This window comes from Macaca thibetana, chromosome 13 (assembly GCF_024542745.1).
Source record: "Macaca thibetana thibetana isolate TM-01 chromosome 13, ASM2454274v1, whole genome shotgun sequence".
Taxonomy (NCBI): domain Eukaryota; kingdom Metazoa; phylum Chordata; class Mammalia; order Primates; family Cercopithecidae; genus Macaca; species Macaca thibetana.
Genome location: NC_065590.1, coordinates 97,745,468 through 97,763,782, shown reverse-complemented (window position 1 = coordinate 97,763,782; position 18,315 = coordinate 97,745,468). Strand labels below are relative to the sequence as shown.

At 46.7% G+C, this 18,315-nt stretch overlaps 2 protein-coding genes across 3 annotated transcripts in view; both read left to right on the top strand.

Annotated features, from left to right (window-relative positions):
- IAH1 (isoamyl acetate hydrolyzing esterase 1 (putative)) overlaps positions 1 to 18,315 on the top strand; it is a 359,243-nt gene that overhangs the window by 203,559 nt on the left and 137,369 nt on the right. The gene's annotated exons all lie outside the window — the stretch shown is intronic.
- Positions 1 to 18,315, top strand: part of ASAP2 (ArfGAP with SH3 domain, ankyrin repeat and PH domain 2) — a 203,452-nt gene that overhangs the window by 131,920 nt on the left and 53,217 nt on the right. For both annotated transcript variants that reach the window (XM_050753889.1, XM_050753890.1), the window contains exons 10-12: positions 7,155 to 7,258; positions 7,356 to 7,425; positions 13,404 to 13,491. In XM_050753889.1, coding sequence (XP_050609846.1) covers positions 7,155 to 7,258; positions 7,356 to 7,425; positions 13,404 to 13,491 — 262 coding nt within the window. The remainder of the gene's footprint in view (positions 1 to 7,154; positions 7,259 to 7,355; positions 7,426 to 13,403; positions 13,492 to 18,315) is intronic.

The following is an 18,315-nucleotide window of genomic DNA, read 5'->3' as shown; positions in this document are numbered from 1 at the left end:
TGCCTGTGTAATCACAGTTCATAGAAATTAACATGCCCCAAGAAACTGTGTTGAGCGTTGGTAGAAGCCAGTGCTCCTCATTCTCTTCCTGTAAATCCCATGCATCAGTTACTGAAGGAATGAAGAGTGGCCATTCCAGTGTGGTAGCTTCAGGCTGCTGTTTCTTTGTGACCATGCAGCTTTGTTTTGGTGTGGAGCCTGTGCCATTCTGGTCCTGGTGACCTCACACTTCGCAATCACTGGCCATTCATGTTTTGTTCTTGATATTTTCTGCTCTCTGTAAGGAGAATACTATTGGTATTTCCATTGTTTTTCTTTGTGAAGGTTTTCATACTTGGAGAAAAGTTGAAAACTTGTGCAGTGACCACCCATAGGGCAATATTATACAATGAGGACTGGTCTATGCACCACAGTGTTCGATTTTTGGAGAAGATCCTATCTACAGAGTTAAACCTGTTGGCACTGCTCATCTTTGCTTGGGCTCTCTCCCCATCGGCCTCGCCTCCTGCCTTTCCCATCCCACGTCGTCCATCCGATGGAGTTCTGCCGGGACGGACCCTGCTGGGGTGCTGGCGGAGTCCCAAAGCCTCATCACTGGTGTGCAGGCTCTCTGCTGTTTGATGTGGAGAGCCCAGACTTGTGCGCTTCTATGGGGAGGATCAGGCTCTGGGATATGGTCTCAGAGGTCTGAGTGCTGAAACCACCATGGTTTTCTCCTCTGCAGATTTCAAGTATGGTTGGTCGGTCTCTCTCTCTCTCTCTCTCTCTCTCTCTCTCTCTCTCTCTCTCTCTCTCCCCCCCCCCCCCCCTCCCTCCCTCCCTCCCTCTCCCTCCCTCCCTCTCTGTCTCCTTCCCTCTCTCCCTCTCTCTCTCCCTCCCTCCCTCCCTCCCTCTCTCCCTCTCTCCCTCTCTCCCTCCCTCCCCCCACCGCCTGCTCTTTCTTTCTCTCTCTGTTATCTTTGCTCCCTGTTTTTCGAGCATCCTGTCTAGTAGGCTGTGGTAGAACAGTTTGTGCCACCCAGGCAACCAAGGTTCACCACGCCATAATTTTCTTCTGCCTCTGAGTTTGTGTATCTTACATGCCCAAATCTGGCCTTCATCAGAGATCTCTGTCCGTGACCACCTGCCTGCCTCTCCGAGTGCTGAGCTGCTCTGGCCTGGCTCTGGCCTCCATGTCAGCCTCAGTAGAGGATTCATTGTTGATTCACACATCCAGCTACTCTTTCCTCCACTGTTACTCTAAGCCAGCGCTCCACAGACACAACAGAACAAGACGATCCGGTTCTCACCTCTTCAGGGACTCATCCTCTGGGGGTGGGGACAGAGAAGCAATTGGGGCGCAGTGTGATGAGAGCACTCGTGGACATCCGCTCCAGGAAGCAGTGTCTGCCCAGTGCAGGCTGGGCAAGTGCCATCAGGGATGACTTCCCAGAGGCTGGGATGGGGCTTCGAAGGATGATTAGGAGTTAGCAGGCCAGGCATGGTGGCTCACAGCTGTAGTCCCAGCACTTTGGGAGGCCAAGGCAGGTGGATTGCTTGAGTCCAGGAGTTCAAGACCATCCTGGCCAACATAGTGAGATTCCATCTCTACAAAAAAATAAAAGAATTGGCCAGTTGTGGTGGCATGCACCTGTAGTCCCAGCTTCTCGGGAGGCTGAGGTGAGAGGATCCCTTGAACCTGGGAGGTGGAGGTTGCAGTGAGCTAAGATCACACAGGCTGTGGTCCAGCCTCAGCCACAGAGCAAGACCCCATCTCAAAAAACAAACAAACAAACAAACAAAAAAAAACCTGGGGCCTGGCAGGAATTAGCAAGCAAGAGTCCCAGCAGGTGGGGCTGGTGGAGAGGACCGCTTCTGCCTACGACGGGGTTGCCTGGGTAGCTGTATAGCAGAGCAGAAGAGCGTGGATCTTGGCATTTGAATCCTGGATCTTCCACTTCCTACCTTGCTCAGTCCTGGACCTCTCTATGTCGTGGTCTTCCAGTCTGTCAAATAGGAATAATACAGCCAACCTCAGAGAGTTGTCAGGAGACCTAAGAGATCATTTCTGTAAAGCACTTACCATATTATCTTAATAAACAGGGACTAGTTCGTTCATTCATTCAACAAATACTGAGCTCCTAGGTGGTAAAGATACCATAGTGACCAAATTCCCTTCCCTCATGGTGTCGCCCTCTTAGAGGTTGAACAGGAATGGATACTGCTGTTGTTGTCGTGTGTGACATATCCCTTAGCCTCCTTGTTGGTCCGTCCTCTGGCCCCATGCCTTCATGGCTTGTGTCCCTCTTCCCTCCTCCCTATCTGACTCAAAGTACTGTCATACCCAGCTCTAGGCTCCTTCTCTTATTCCTGACCCAGCTCTTCCAGCTTCACCTGCCTCTCACCCACCTCTCTTGTGTCCAGCCTGCATCATATTCCACGGTCCCCTCACTCTTGGGGAGGAGGGACCTGCTCCTGTCCATTGCAGGACATTTCCTGTTTACCTCACTTTTCAGGTTTTCCAGGCACTTTATAAGTGTGGCCAACGATCCTTACAAACCACTTTACGGGGTAGGCAATGTTTGCCCATGTCTGCAACTTTTTGTTTGTTTGAGACAGAGTCTCCCTCTGTTGCCCAGGCTGGAGCGATCTTCGCTCACTGTAAGCTCTGCCTCCCAGGTTCAAGCGATTCTTCTGCCTCAGTCTCCCAATTAGCTGGGATTACAGGCACACCACCACGCTTGGCTAATATTTGTAGTTTTAGTAGAGACGGAGTTTCACCATGTTGGCCTGGCTGGTCTTGAACTCCTGACTTTGTGATCTGCCCACCTCAGCCTCCCAAAGTACTGGGATTACAGGCGTGAGCCACCGCGTCTGACCAGCCATGTCCGCAACTTTATTCTGTGAGAGAAAGAGAATGAGTGCCCTTGCTGGGCTCACACAGTGGCATCAAAGCCAGGATTTGACCCTGATCTATTCCACATCAAACTGGTTCTCCGGAGTCTTTTACCCTTAAATAATGGAGAATAGGTGGTAACGATATTTGAAAGCACTGTTCTTAGACCGTAGCTCAGTGCTTGGCTCAGCAAGGCCTCCAGCTCCCTGTTGTGCCCGTGTGGGTGGACACACCTGTCATATCTTCAGAAGATGGGGAATGAATTGGACATCACAGCCCTCCTGGGCAGAGAAATTTTAAGCTTCCAGAAATTACTCCTTGACAAACTTGTCAATCACAGGAATTCTCTGGACACTGACTTTCTGAGAAGTGGGCAAAATGTCGGTTTTTAAGCTATCCTAGAGTCTTAGCTAAAGGATTCTTAAATTATTTGTAAACCTCTATGAGATTTGTACTGCAGGCAGCATCCCCCTTTGCCTTCCATTCCTGGAGATTTCAGATACTAAGTCTACTGGTCATCTGGGCAGATTCTATGTTGGCCAGACCCAATGGCTCATACTTCACAGGGCAACAGAAAAGTTAAAATCAAGGATGATGCCTGAGCTCTGAGAACTTGTCTGGGTGTCACAGGACAGAGGATATTGGACACTGATAGAATTTCATGAAAGCCTTTTGAGGTTCTACCAAGTGCCTGCTTACCCTGCATACTCAGGCACACAAACAGTCCCTGCACATTGAGGCTTTGTCAGTCGAGTTTAGGTTGTCTTTGTCTCTCTTAGGAAAGTGGAGAGTACATTGGAGTCTCTAGGAATTGGGGCAACATGGACCACCCTGGCCTCTCTTACTTCTTATGTTCTTCTTCTCTCCAGGAGGAGAGATTCTTTTCCCTTGAATAGTATTCTGAAAATCAAAACCTCGGTCATGTGAAAGGGCCAGTTTCCTCTGTCAGGCCTTCACCTGTCAGGCCTTCACCTGGTCAGGCCAACAAAGGCTATTGTTACCGGGTCGTCTCGGAGTCACCTGGAGGATGCTGAAATAATTCACGCTAAAACAGTTCAATTTTATGTTAAACAGCTTTTATTCCTCTTTTTTACAAATGTGAAGTTTTATAGGCTAGCTTAGTTCAGACTTGCCTGCATGCTTTAATTGGTCTAAAGAAAAGCATAAAACAGGGTGATTTCTTTGTCACCTTCTGGCATAGGGTCTGATTCTGTTGAGAAGAATGTCCCTTATCCTGTTTGTGAGACCTGAAAATGGCTCTGATTAACATGCGCGGCACCAACAGTGTTAGCAGTGTTGTCACATGATTTCACCACTTACTTTGTGCAGGGCTTTTTTTCTCCCCAAATCAATAGACGTATTTCTTGGTTGTGCAGTTGAGTCTCCTGACAGGTTTATTTTTAGTCTTTCACAGAGACGCTGTACAGGTGAGCAATATTTCTCCACATTCCTTCCACACCATTGTTCCCAGCAACGTCGAAGGCTGGATTTGCTCTAAATTTTGGTGCCAATGTTCTGCCCTTCTGAGAAAATGTGGAAACTGGGACCATCCTCATCCCATCAATGTGCGTGTGCCCTAGTTTATCCAGAGGCACAAGTGCTGTGTGAAGTTTCTGTGGAAATGAGTTCATTTCTCCCCTCCTAGGCTCTGCTTATCAGGGTCGGTTGTCAGTTCAGTAATGAAGAGTGCCTCAGCACGTTACTGATTGCTCACGTGGAGTTTTTTGGTTTTTCTTCTTTGGCAGAGTTTAAAAAGTCAGTGCTAGACACTCATGTGCATGGGGTGGAAGACTTACTAATATTGTGACAATGACAGTACTCCCCTAATTGATCTACACAGTCGGTGCAGTCCCCATCAGAAATCCCAGCTGCCTTTGTGCAGAAATTGACAAGCTGATTCTGAAGTTCACGTGGAAATGCAAAGGAACCGGAATCGCCAAAACAGTCTTGAAAAAGAAGAACAAAGTTGGAGGACTTGCACTTCCCAATTTCAGAACTTACCACAAAGCTGTAATAATCAAGACAGTATGGTACTGGCATAAGGAGAGACATATAGACCAGTGAAATAGAACTGAGAGTCCAGAAATAAATCCTTACATTTAGAGACAGTTTATTTTCAACAAGGGTGCCAAGACAATGGAGAAAGAGTAGTCTTTTCAACAAATTGTGCTGGGGCAGCTGGATAGCCACAAGCAAAGAAGGAACTTGGTCCCTTACCTCACACCGTAATCAAAATTAACTCAACATGAGTCAAAGACCTAAATGTAAGAGCTAAGACTATAAAGCTCTTGGAAGAGATTTTATAAAGATAAATCTTCATGGCCTTGGACTAGGCAATAGTTTCTTAGATAGCACCCTTATAGTACAAGTGATGAAAGAAACAGTAGGTAAACTGGACTTCATTAAAATTAAACAGTTTTGTGCTTCAGAATCTTTTTTCAAACTGTCAGAAATCCAAGAGATTGCCTGTGCCTTGAGATGCAGTTGAAACTCTGACTCTAGCCCGTCTTGTCCACTCCCAGGCCTTACTGCCTCAGATGCAGTATTTGTCCAGCTTCCCTGGTTGCTGACCACATGGCCTCCCCATGTCTTCTGTGTTCTGTCTACTTTGTCTTGAAGATCCTCCCCTGATTCTCTGCCATTTCTTGCCTTCATGTTTAAAACTCACTTTTTCCTGTGCTTTTCTCCCATTGACTCTTCAGTTCTTGAGTACTCTTATTCTCAGCTTCTATCACACTGATTTTCCTGCGTTAGTTCTTTCATCGTTTGGGGATGTGCTTCGTTCTCCAAGGATGTGAGCTGCTCAGTGGCAGTGATGAGAATGGCCCTAGACTCTGAGGCTGTTCTCTGGGAAGAGAAGATGGTGTAATGGAGGGAGCCTCAGAGTGGAAGGCAGGATTCCATTCCACTCTCTGCTCTTGCTTTAAGGAGCTCTGCGCCTGGAGCAAACCACTACTTTCATTATGTCCCTGTTTCTCCCATTATGGAATGAACTGGATAGGAGTTCTCATTAAACACCTGCAGGCAGACCTCGGCCCTTTCCTGGTTGACCTGTGAACACTTTGTTCACATCTTGCTCCCCTCTCATTTCATTTAAGTCTCAGGGAAATAGAATTTCCTGCACTGGCACTGGTGGCCACTCCTACAAAACAGTGTCTGATACTGTTTGTTTTGTTTGGTTTTTGTTGTTTTGAGACAAGGTCTCGCTCTGTCACCGAGGTTGGTGTGCAGTGGTGCTATCAGGACTCTTTGCAACCTTGATCTCCCAGGCTCAAGCAGTCCTCCTGTTTCAGCCTCCCGCATAGCTGGGACTACAAGCGCCTGCCACCATGCCTAGCTAACTTTTGTATTTTTTGTAGAAACGAGGTCTTGCTATGTTGCCTAAGCTGGTCTTGAACTCCTGGGCTCGAGCCATCCACCCACCTTGGTCTCCCCAAGTGTTGGGATTACAGGCATGAGCCACTGTGCCCAGCCTGATAACATTTGTTAAACACCAGTTGAGCACCTTTTGGATGCCAGACACTGGACTTGGGTCCTGGGTGTTCATTGCTAGTCCTTGCTTGCCTTAAGAAGCTGCTGGGCTGGAGTTTCCCAGTTGTGGTAGATTCAATCAGATTCTCAGCTGACCATGTGGATGGCTTGTCTGTGATTAAGCTCCCCTTGGTCAGGGTCAGACCCCCCTTACTTAAGATTGATGGGGTGAGGAAGTGAAGATTTGTGTAGTACTTGTTGATATTCACGTGTGTGATCCTACTGAGTCCTTACTGTTTATTGACCTTACTGGGTATTCTTTTCTAATTGCCCAAGAAGGAGATTGAGGCAGAGAGCTTATGTGATGGTTCTGTAGTAAGGGACAGAAAGCTGGTTTTGTTGTTTTGCTTGGAAACCCCTGCCTTTCCACTCACTGCATCACCTCCCTCCTTAAGGGCTACTCTGGCCGTAGTGGGAGCCTCATGTCATTGTCAGGGGGTTAAGGCTCATAATGAAATAAAACCTGGAAACTTCCAGGGCTCGTTCCTTCAGCCAGTTTGGGATATTGGTTTCCTGACATTTCCTTCTCCAGCCTGATGGATGGCGTTTATCAGTTCCTAGAGAGGAATGTGGTGTCTCTCTTTTTGCTGTGTTGAGAAGGGGAAATTTCTCCAATTTTTTTTTGTTGTTGTTGTTGTTAAAAAAAAAAAAAAAAAAAAAAAAGCTTATTAGGCATAAGTTTCCTTTGTGTACTGCTTTTCTAAAAATTGGGACCTGGACAAGATTAAAAACACTCTTCATTTTTTAGGACTCCCAAATTCGTCAGAGCACAGCTTATAGCTTACATCAGCCTCAGGGAAACAAGGAACATGGGACCGAGCGGAACGGCAGCCTCTACAAGAAGAGCGACGGGTACGTGAGGGGGTGTTGCTAGAGTTTAAATGTACGTTCGTTATCTCATGTGTCCAAAATGTCTAAACTCTTATTGTTTCTCCCACTTATCCACAAGGATCCGAAAAGTGTGGCAGAAAAGGAAATGTTCAGTTAAAAATGGTTTTCTGACCATATCCCATGGTACCGTAAGTATTCTCTTTTAATCCATGGTGTCTGCTGTATTAGATGAGGTTGGTGTTGGAGAACTTTCTGAAGTTAGAGGGCAGGAGTTGTTCTCCGTGTGTTATGGTATTAAGGATGCGTCTTGAAGAATTTCCCTGTGAGAAATGCTTGTTGGCCTCCATCTTGATTTGGTGCACCTGCAGCCTGTTTATGCTTGCTTGCTTTCTTTTTTTTTTTTTTGGCAAGTGGAGCCTTGTCCTTGTTCCACTCCCTAGCAGAGTCAGGAGTAACTGATAAGCCAGGTTGTCTTTATTGAGAAGCCTGTGACTCTAAAAAGCACACAACAGCAAACTGCTCCCCCAGCTCTGTCTCTGGAAATCAAACATCTCACTTGGGAAGAGTTCTACTTTTCCATTAAGAGAAGAACATTTAAATGGGCAGGACTCTGGGGACCAGAAATCCATGAGAAGAGAGATTTCAGTAATTTTATTATCGAAATCTAACATATGGTGCCCAACCTTAAGGCCTCTTTCCATCATCCTGTTGATCAGAGTCCATGCAAGAAAAAACAGAGCCCTCTATGTTGAGCTTATGAAAAGCCGGTCGGGATAAAGTTCCTTAGCAATCTAGCTTCCAGAGGCCAGGAACTTGGATCACAGACACAGCCCTGCACACCACACTCTTCTTTCCATGGCAGTATTATGCATACTGTTGCCTCACCTGGCGTGACCAGAGCTGGTGAAAACCACATGGACTAGTAAACAGCTTTGGTGATGTCTCAAGGCTGAGGTTGTTGCTTTTTTGTTGCTAGTGAGATGCTGAGAGTCGTTTGCATTCCCATTCCCCAAGCAGAGGCCTACTAGTGCATGCAGTCCAGCAGCCTTGGGCGTGTGAGTGGATGATAGTGACTGTCTTTCCTGCCCCTTGTCCCTCCAGTCCCCTGGTGAAGGCAGAGCTGGGCAGGAGCTCAGAGGGGATTTTCTGGCCCCTATAGAAATGTCATCACTCAACATGGGGTCCAGAGAAACGGCCCTGAGGTTCTTATGAATAAGGGAATAGAGTAAAACCCCAGTTGAAGCATGTCACAGCAGCAAGGATTGTGTTCCTCTGGGGGTGCCTTCGTTTTTGCTGACTTCGTTTTAGAAAGGGAGAGAGAAGCTAGAATGGTATATACCCAGTATAGGGATTCTCGACGACCTCTGTTCTAGGGGATTGAATGTGTCTCTGAACTTGGAAATGAAGGTCATTTTCTATTTTCAAAACCCACCTTTCACTGGTCATGTGATCACCACTCTACCCCCCCCCCCCAGGGCCATGCAGTTTGGATCTTAATGGGACGTCTGGGTAGGTGCGGTGGCTCATGCCTGAAATCCTAGGACTTTGGGAGGCTGAGGTGGGCAGACCACCTGAGGTCAGGAGTTCGAGATCAGCCTGGCCAACATGGTGAAGTCCTGTCTTTACTAAAAATACAAAAATTAGCCAGGCATGGTGGTACATACCTGTAATCCCAGCAACTTGGGAGGCTGAGGCAGGAGAATTGCTTGAACCCGGGAGGCGGAGTTTGCAGTCAGCCAGTATCACGCCACTGCACTCCAGCCTGGGAGACAGAGCAAGACTCCATCTCAAAAAAACAAAAAAGACATTCTTTCCATGCATGGATGTGAGGGTATGAGTTCTGTAGACCAAGGGAAGCAAATTTATCCAGCCATCACTGTCTTTAATATTAGGAATGTTAGATTAGATGAGACTAGGCTCCCTTCTAAATACCTTCCAGATCTCAACACCTGTGGTTCTGTGGTCTGCTTTCGAATTGGTGTCCACTCGCTGTTTGTTTGAACTCAGATTGACTGCCTCAGTGCAGAAACTGTCAAAGAACTAAGTTCTAGTTCACGCTTTTACCGCTCTGAAGTCAAGGGGCGTATTTGCTTCATTGAGAGTTCCCCTAGATCCAGGCCTCAGGGTAAGCCAGGTAGTGACTCATTCCATGCCAGGTGGAAAATAGGTCTGGTAATCCTTTGCTGACAGCATAAACTTCACTTCAAGTCACTTCCATAGCATGAACTTCTTCTCAAAAGACATGGAGGCTTAGCTGTCTTTAAGTTTGCATGGGTTGCCCCAGTTTTTGGCAGACAGTACGGTTATAACCGGCATCACTGGGATGCTGAGAACTCAGCTTGTCACACAGCGTGCATATTTCATAAGTGCTTTGTGTTTGGAGGGGAAACCCCTCTCCAGGGAATCTCCAGTTCCAGAGGTCTCCTCCTGCCTTTAGCAGCCATTGCTGCCTACATCCTGCAGGGGTGGCTGGTGGGGTTGTCTTGATTCACTGCCTCGCTGCCATGCAGCAAAATAAGTAGTTTTCCAGCGCTCCGTTCAGTGGCCGAGTGTTCCTTTTCTCACCTTTTCCCTATTTCCCTGCGTGCTCTGGAAGTCAGAATCCAGAGGACCCCTCTGTATTGACTGCATCTACAGAGGGGTTGCACATGGGAAAGTGAGTTCGCCCATACCAAGGAAGAGAATGGAGAGACGCCCTTTTGGTTTGGTTTGGTTTGGTTTGGTTTTGACTTGATTTCTTGTTCAGCTCACCTGTTTGGCCAGCAGCTGCTGAGTGTGCTCGTGTACAGTCAGGAAAAAAGGGTACATTTCCAAAGACCTGATGAAGTGGAAATCTAAGAGCAGAGCCTGGCACACAGCTGTGCAGCAGGTCTTTAAGAAATGGAAACACACAGGGTGTATTTACACTGGTAGGAAAACCCTTCCCAGGAGGCTGGCAACCTTCGGGAAATGAAGTTGCTGTACCTGATTGGAGCAGAGGATTGAGGATAGCGTTCGGGAGATTCGGTCAAAGCCCGAGTTGAGTTTCCCTCTTAGCCAAGTCTGTTTTCTGGCCCTAGGAAGAAGTGATCCTTGGGACAAAATAACTCTAATTAGGTATCCTCTTTGCCAGACTCACAGCATTGCCACGCCACTGAGGGCAGGAGACTGTGTTACACTGGAAGGAATGTCCACCGGCTCTTGCACAATCTAAAATTTTTAAAAAATGATCAGTCATGAAGAAAGAAGAAAGCATCTTCCTTCTAAAAGCCTGACAAATTGGAAAAAAATAGAACGGCATGTTTAAAATGGAGAATCACTGATAATCTCTGCCTGCGTGGCAAACTCTAAGGCTGTTGCATTGTTTTTTCACCATTCCTTCCTGAGTTTTCTAAACTAGGGCTTCTCAAATTAAATTCTCAAGAAAATACTGGTATTTTGTGAATTAGATGAAACTGTTCTATATCTCAGTTAACTGATGACACTGGTTTTTTTTTTTATTTGTTTTTTTTCTTTTTGAGACGGAGTCTCGCTGTGATGCCCAGGCTGGAGTGCAGTGGCTGATCTCAGCTCACTGTAACCTCTGCCTCCCGGGTTCAAGCAGTTCTCCTGCCTCAGTCTCCCAAGTAGCGGAGACTACACGCACACGCCACCATGCCCAGCTAATTTTTGTATTTTTAGTAGAGACGGGGTTTCACCATATTGGTCAGGCTGGTCTCGAACTCCTGACTTCAGGTGATCCACTTGCCTCAGCCTCCCAAAGTGCTGGGATTATAGGTGTGAGCTACTGCACCCAGGTGACACTGTATTTTTCCAAATTGCAACAGGGAAGGATTTTAATGTATAGAACTTTCTCCCATAAATTTGTCTAATAGCTTTACCATTAGCTAATACTTAATCTGTATACTTAATATTTAACCTGAATAGCAAACAGTTATTAATGTAAAACAGAACTGCTGATGATATTGCTTAAGACCAGCTTGTATGTTTTGTGGAGCCATTCTTATGGTTGTCATTTTTTAATATGTAGGCACATTTATGTCGTTATAATTATTCCTACTTCAAATAAAGGCGCTGAATATTTTTCTCTATTTTGTGGTATGCTGTGAAGTGAGAAATCTGTCTTTAATGGTAGTAAAGAACGAACACCTTTCCCCATATCACAGGGAAAAAGAAAGACTGCAAGGTGGAGGTGGGGAGGGAGGATGAGTGGTGTAATTTAAGTTGTGGTTCTTTGCTGCTCTTAAAGATAAGTCCAGGCAAGCGACTGCCTTCCATGGATACCTGAGTCAAGGACAGGGGGACCCGAGTCAAGGACGGGGGAGTGGCAGCTGAGCCCCGTGCCGTGTAGCCAGCCTGACTTGTTGGAATCCTAGCTTCCCGCCTCCCTAGCTGTGTAACCTCAACCAAATTATTTGGTCTGTCTGGGCCGGTATCTTTAGCTACAGAATTGGAGTAGTTTCGACCTCAAAGGGCAGTTAGGAAAATTAAAGGAATTATTTCATGAAAAATATTTAGAACAGCGCCTGCCTTGTGTAGGTGTATGATTAAAATAGCTGAGTAAATGTAGCTATTGTTATTCAGTCATCATTTTATCCATGAAGATGCTTCTGTATTTATCGAAGTGCACAAACCTCGTTTATTATGTATCTAAGACCCCACAATTTGGAAGTAGCCCTAAAATTTGCCCATGTATAGTCGTGTCATCACAGGGAGGTAACAGAATAGACACAGGCTACGTATGGGTGGGTATACACCCGTGTTAAAGTACTTGGTTGCATGCATGGTTTGTAACCATGTCTCTCGAAATAGATCATTTTGTGTGTTGGTTCCTGGATAAGTTAGGTAATCCGATTGGTCACAATCCACAGTCAGTGGTGCTTTCACTTGAAAGTGTCCAGATTTACACGATTAGGCAGAGCTTGGTGTCTTCTAATACTGATTTCTGACACTCTAGGAATTCTCTGAGATATCTACAGAGTATGGAGAGTATCTGACTAACCTGTAGAAGATAAGACCAACATAGCTACGAACGAGGAGAGTCTAGTACAACCCTGTTTATCGGACTTTCACTAGTCCAAACTTACATGTATTAAACCCAAATCCTTCACTCTGCAAGGATGGGTTCATCTCTCCCACCCTAACTCTGTAGACTCACTGGAAGGAAGCTGCTGGGCCTGAAAGTGCATGAGGGTTTCACAGGTCTGTCCAGGCATAGATGCATATGTGTATGTATCTGGATTAATCCCAAATCCAGGTTTTTTTCATCTTGAAGCGACCGGTGGCCAAGGGAAGTGGGGCCCAAGAACGATGGAAGTTTAAGACACTCTTATTTGATCTTTCCTTTAGCAGCTTGGTAGGTGGGTAAGATAAGCCCACTCCTATTTGGATATTCTTCCAAGATTTCTAAGAGGTATTCTGCCGTTTGAAATTTTTGTTTCTGAAATTATCTTCTTACTCTTAGTCCTTTGCTTTTTTGGACTAAGTATGATCTATTTTTTGAAACTGTAATACAGTAGCCGTTTTTGACACACCTCTGATGAAAGTGTGTTGTGATCGCTTGGTGTCATGTATGGGGGAGAGGGTTTGGGGGTTACAGATATGAATGAAGTATGTTTTGTTGAAACTTAAGTGACAGCGATGGTTGGCATTTAGGAATGTGAATCTATTATCTGTCATCACTTCAAACAGTAGGAAAATAATTTCTCTGCCATTTTTGTGCTGTGAAATTACCTTCCCTGGAAGTGAGGTTTTTGCTAAGAAAAAGTGCTTTTAAGGTCACCAGAAATTGAACTGGGTGCCCAAGTTACCTGGCACATCATCTGTGTTGTCGGTAGGAATCAGAACCAAATGTTTTGGGCTTAGCCATGGCAGTACCTTGATCTGAAGGCACCCACTGCCAGCAGCCTCAAAGCTGGCATCGCTTGTCCCCTTGTCCAGGTGGGTTTGTGTAGACCACCAAGGTGCCCTTGCAGGGAGGCAGTTGCCATCGGTGGAGACAAAGTTCAAGGGCCTCTGTAATTTGTCTCAGTCATGCCTTCCTCTGTCCAGTCTGCCTTCTAAAGGCCACCTTTGCAAACTAGTGAAGAGCTTGCTCTTGCTGTATCTCGTGAGGATTGATACTGTATGATTTTCCATTCCTTCCACCCAACCCCAACCTTTTTATTTGTTTTTTGCTTTTAAACAGGCTAACCGGCCTCCTGCAAAGCTCAACCTGCTAACCTGCCAGGTGAAGACCAACCCTGAGGAGAAGAAGTGCTTTGACCTTATTTCACGTAAGATGCAGCACCACAGAGACACTGTCTTACGCTCTCTTCTGTGGCGTCCTTCACATTCCAGACACTGCATTCTGAAGAAGTGGTTTTTGAAGAGACATACCCTTTTTTCTAGCGATATGCATGCTTTGTGTTCCATTAGTAACTGCCGGCTTGCTCGCCTTTCTAGTTGAGAGTTTGACTTTGAGGACTGGCCCTGCTCCTCAGGGACACTGTAGACCTGAGACATCATCACCTGGCTCTCTGAGCTCTTAGCCTCAGCATTCCTGTTCCTAAATGAGGAGATCCTATAAGAGAAGCCCGCAAGCCTAAAACCCCTTCACTTTAAAAAGAGAAAAGAAGGACAATTCTGTTTTCAAAAACTTACATAATTTGGGTGATGTTAGAAATGCTATAAAACTAAAATGAGGGTCTTCAGCAGGGCCCTTGAAACTTCAGTGTTTGAAACTGTTTTTCTTCCTCACCACAGGATTAGTCTTTCTGCTTCTCTCTGCTTTTCCTTTTTGTGGTGTTCACACAAGAATCCCCACGGAACCATCCATTGTGGTGAATGTTTACTCAGCACCCCCTGAATTGAAGGGCTCATGAAAGAAAATAAGATAACCTTTTTTCCTTGGTGTTTCTGTGTGGCCGGGTTACGGTCTAGGGGAAGAAAGGGCCGGTCTCCCCTTTGAAGAGGCAGTCACTAGAGATTTGGGTGCAAGAGTTACATGTGCAGAGGACCATGCCGGACTGTGTACTGTAGGGAGGCGGTGCTGTTCTCTGTGCCTCAGTACCCCTGAGCGGGAGATGGCTGCCTTTTCAAATGTCTGTTGACCTGTATTATTGAGGGCTAGGAAGTCACTTGTTACGTGATTTAGCATTCCCAGCAAACTGTGGGTTAGCACTCCATCCTACCACAATGGCTTGCTCTTATCCTCCTTTTTTCCCTTCTCATACCCTCTGTGTCAATCTCTGGGGAGGGCTGAGCACTGTGATGTGTGCGGAGGGTTCCAGTACCATTTGTTTTGTTCTTCAGACTCTAGACTGATTTGTAAAATAAAATGGACTTTATCCTGTGTCAGACACCCATCCTGACTCAGTCTAGTAAGGTCCACAAACTCTCATCAAACTTGCCTTTCATTCATACAAGATGTTACAAAATTGGTGAGTACTGGCCAGAGTTTAAAATGTGATTGCAAGCCAGGCGTGGTGGTGTGCTCCCGTAGTCCCAGCTACTCGGGAGGCTGAGGTAGGAGGATCACCCAAGTTCAGGAGCAGACATCCAGCCTCGGTAACATAGCAAGACCAAGACCCTGACTCTTTAGAACACACACACACACACACACACACACACACACACACACACACACACACACACAAAAGCCTCGGTAACATAGCAAGACCAAGACCCTGACTCTTTAAAACACACACACACACACACACACACACACACACACACACACACACACACAAGCCTCGGTAACATAGCAAGACCAAGACCCTGACTCTTTAAAAAACACACACACACACACACACACACACACACACACACACACACACACACAAGCCTCGGTAACATAGCAAGACCAAGACCCTGACTCTTTAAAACACACACACACACACACACACACACACACACACACACACACACGCCTCGGTAACATAGCAAGACCAAGACCCTGACTCTTTAAAAGACACACACACACACACACACACACACACACACACACACACACACACACACACACGGAGTGATCACTGCTGGGTTACCTGTGTCTAGCTAGCCAAAAAGGCTTGAATTGAAGGGTTTCAGAAAACCTGATGGTGTAATCTGATGTCTGCCAGTGGCTGGGGCTGACTCAGAGGGTTTTAGGCCTTTCTGTTTTCTGAACTAGTAACACACAAGCTCTGCGTTAAAATGCCCATCATTAACTCATCAGCAATAATAGTGAACCCATCGCCTGGAGGTGGGTGTACGGACTTCTTCCCTCAGCTGCCCCAGGTCCCTCCAGCATGCCCTGCAGGGAGACCCTGCTAGATGCCATATGTGCAGAAGCACTTGCTCCAATGTATTGCCACAGCAGGCAGCAGGGAGGATCAGTAGATGGCAAGTGTGCGTGCCTCCCTTCTGGGCGTGAGTTACTGCAGCTCTTACATGTATGGGAACGTGGTCCTCTGTGAATCTGGCCACACACAAGCTCTGTGGCCAACTGATATTTACCAAGATCCTGCCAGTGTCTTTGCTGCAGCCTGATGCATTTAAACATCTTCAGGAAGGACTTGTGGCCTCTGATGCCCAGAAAGGCTTGCTGAGCACAGCTGGGGGCAGTGTCATGAGTTTGCGAGAGTCCGTTGTTGTCTTTGAAAAGAGCTCTCATCCCTCCTCCTTCCCTGCTTGTCTTCCAGTGGGTAAAATGAATTCCAGTCATGCTAATTCTTTATCCTCAGCGAGTTTTCAAAAGGTGCCTTCCCTATGAGTATCTGTAGTGAAAATGCTTTGTGCAGGGCTGTATAGGTTTGGGTTGAAAACTGGCCAGACACCCCAGAGAGTCATTACGGTAAACCTGGCTTCAGTGTAAGCCGTGATTTGATGAATATCCTGAGAACGTGAGGGACATGGGGTCAGGGCCTGGTTCTGGCTGATTCAGGAGCATCTGTCTTCACCCCTCTCAGATTCCTCCTCTGCTTCCTGACCAGCCTCATGGGATAAGCATCACCAAGATGCTTTTGAACTCTCAAGATATTTGGGTGGGCCAGGCAGTGGCTCACGCCTGTAATGCAAGCACTTTGGGAGGCCAAGATGGGAGGATTGCTTGAGGCCAGGAGTTTAAGACCAGACTGGGCAACATAGCAAGACCTCCTACAAAAAATTTAAAAATAGCTGAGCATGGTGGCACGTGCCTTTGGTCCCAGCTACTCGGGGGCTGAGATGGGACGATCGCTTGAGCCCAGGAGGTTGAAGTTGCAATGAGTTGTGATCGTGCCATTGCACTCCAGCTTGGACAACACAGCAAGACTGTCTAAAAAAAAAGACATTTGGGCAGTTGGGGAAGTCAAGTGGAGGCACATGCATTGAGGCAGTGAGGGTGATATTTTCTGTGTGCGTCTGCCAGGCACCGCGTGGTCACGCATTCCTCCTCCCCCTCATCTGGTCAGTTCATCTTGGAATCTGCCCAGAGAACTCAGCAATAGACTGACTGGCTGGTTGCAGTTACTTCCTACAAGATGCTCCTTTACCGTCCTTGCCCCTAAACGGGCTTCCCATTCTCATGAAGGTGGAATTGGGGCTGGGGGCAGTGGCTCACACCTATAGTCCCAGCTACTTGGGAGGCTGAGGTAGGGGGATCACTTGACTCCAGGAATTTGAGGCTGCAGTGAGCTGTGATTGTGCCACTGCACTCTACCCTGGGTAACAGAGGGAGACCTTGTCACTTTTAAAAAAGAAAAAGATGTAAACAGGCATGGGCTCTTCTAGGAGGATGGTTCTGTGGCAAGGCCAGCCTTTCTGGGAGCTCATCCAATCCATTGCCTGCAGACTGACCTCACTTGTAGCAAATTCAAGTCCAGAGCCATTATCTGCAAACCCCACCGGCACCCTGGGCAGGATGGAAAGAATAGGAGAATTTTGAGGTGACCCAAGTGAGTCCCCTGAGTAGGATGGAGCCAGAGGGAGTCAATGACCTTCCAGGTCCACATGGCAGGTTAGCGGCCAGTAGAGCCAGAGCCCTGGCTGCAAGCTGCCCTTCGCTGGCCACCAGCACCTGAGTGCTCCAATCGCCCCCTCAGTCTCCTCCTGCTCTTCTCCCTCACAGCTGAAGCTGCTAGAAGCTGTCTGCTTATTTGTAGCATCTTTAAAGAGTGTAGTAGAGGGGATTCTTGCTTGAAGTTTTTCCTTAGAGGTTTGCCTCCTGCTTCTGCAGTTTTTACACGTCAGAATGCAGAAATTGGCCAGGTGCAGTGGCCCACACCTGTAATGTCAGTACTTTGGGAGGCTGAGGTGGGAAGATAGCCTGAGCCTGGGAGATCAAGGCTGCAGCGAGCCATGTACTGCACATTTTCACCACTCCACTCCAGCCCGGGCAACAGAGTGAGACTCCGTCTCAAAAAAAAAAAAAAAAAAGAGAGAGAGAGAGAAAGATGCCATGGTGTTGTAGAAAGGGTGGGGCCAGAAGTCCAGGAACCAAGTTCTGCTGCTGGCTATGCTTGATTTTTGCAGCTTAGCCTCTCTAGGCTTCAGCCCTCACCCAGTCACTTACCAAGAGTTGTTCTGAGAACCAATGTGCTTTCAGGAGTAAACACCAGAGAGAGGTGACGTGTCCACTCACTTTTAGGAGCACAGATGTTCGTTGTGTTTCCCTAAGAGCAGAATCGGTACTTGTCATCATTCTGCCATCTGCAAAAGCTGGGTTCCCCCGCCCCCGCTTTTCTTTATTAAATCTAATTTTATTTTTTTGCTTTGGTTTTAGACTGCTTTTAGACAGAAAATATCCATATATCCCTCCCCCAGCTTTCCCTTCTGTTAACATCTTAATACAGTTATCCAGTAGTCCATGGTAGATTGTTATCCAGTCATATTTATATAGTTATCAAAACCAGGAAACATTGGTTTAATGCTGTTAACTAAAAATCTTACTCAGATTTTACCAGTTTTCCCCCAAATGTCCTTTTTCTGCTCTAGAATTCCATCCAGGACCCCACGTGACATTTGGTTGTGATTTTATCCTGGTCTTTTGCGGTCTATATCGGTTCTGTAGTCTTCACTCGTTTTTCGTGATACCTTCTTAAAGAGTGTTGACCTGTGTTTTGGTCAGACTCCGCTTCATTTGGATTTCTGTAGTGTTT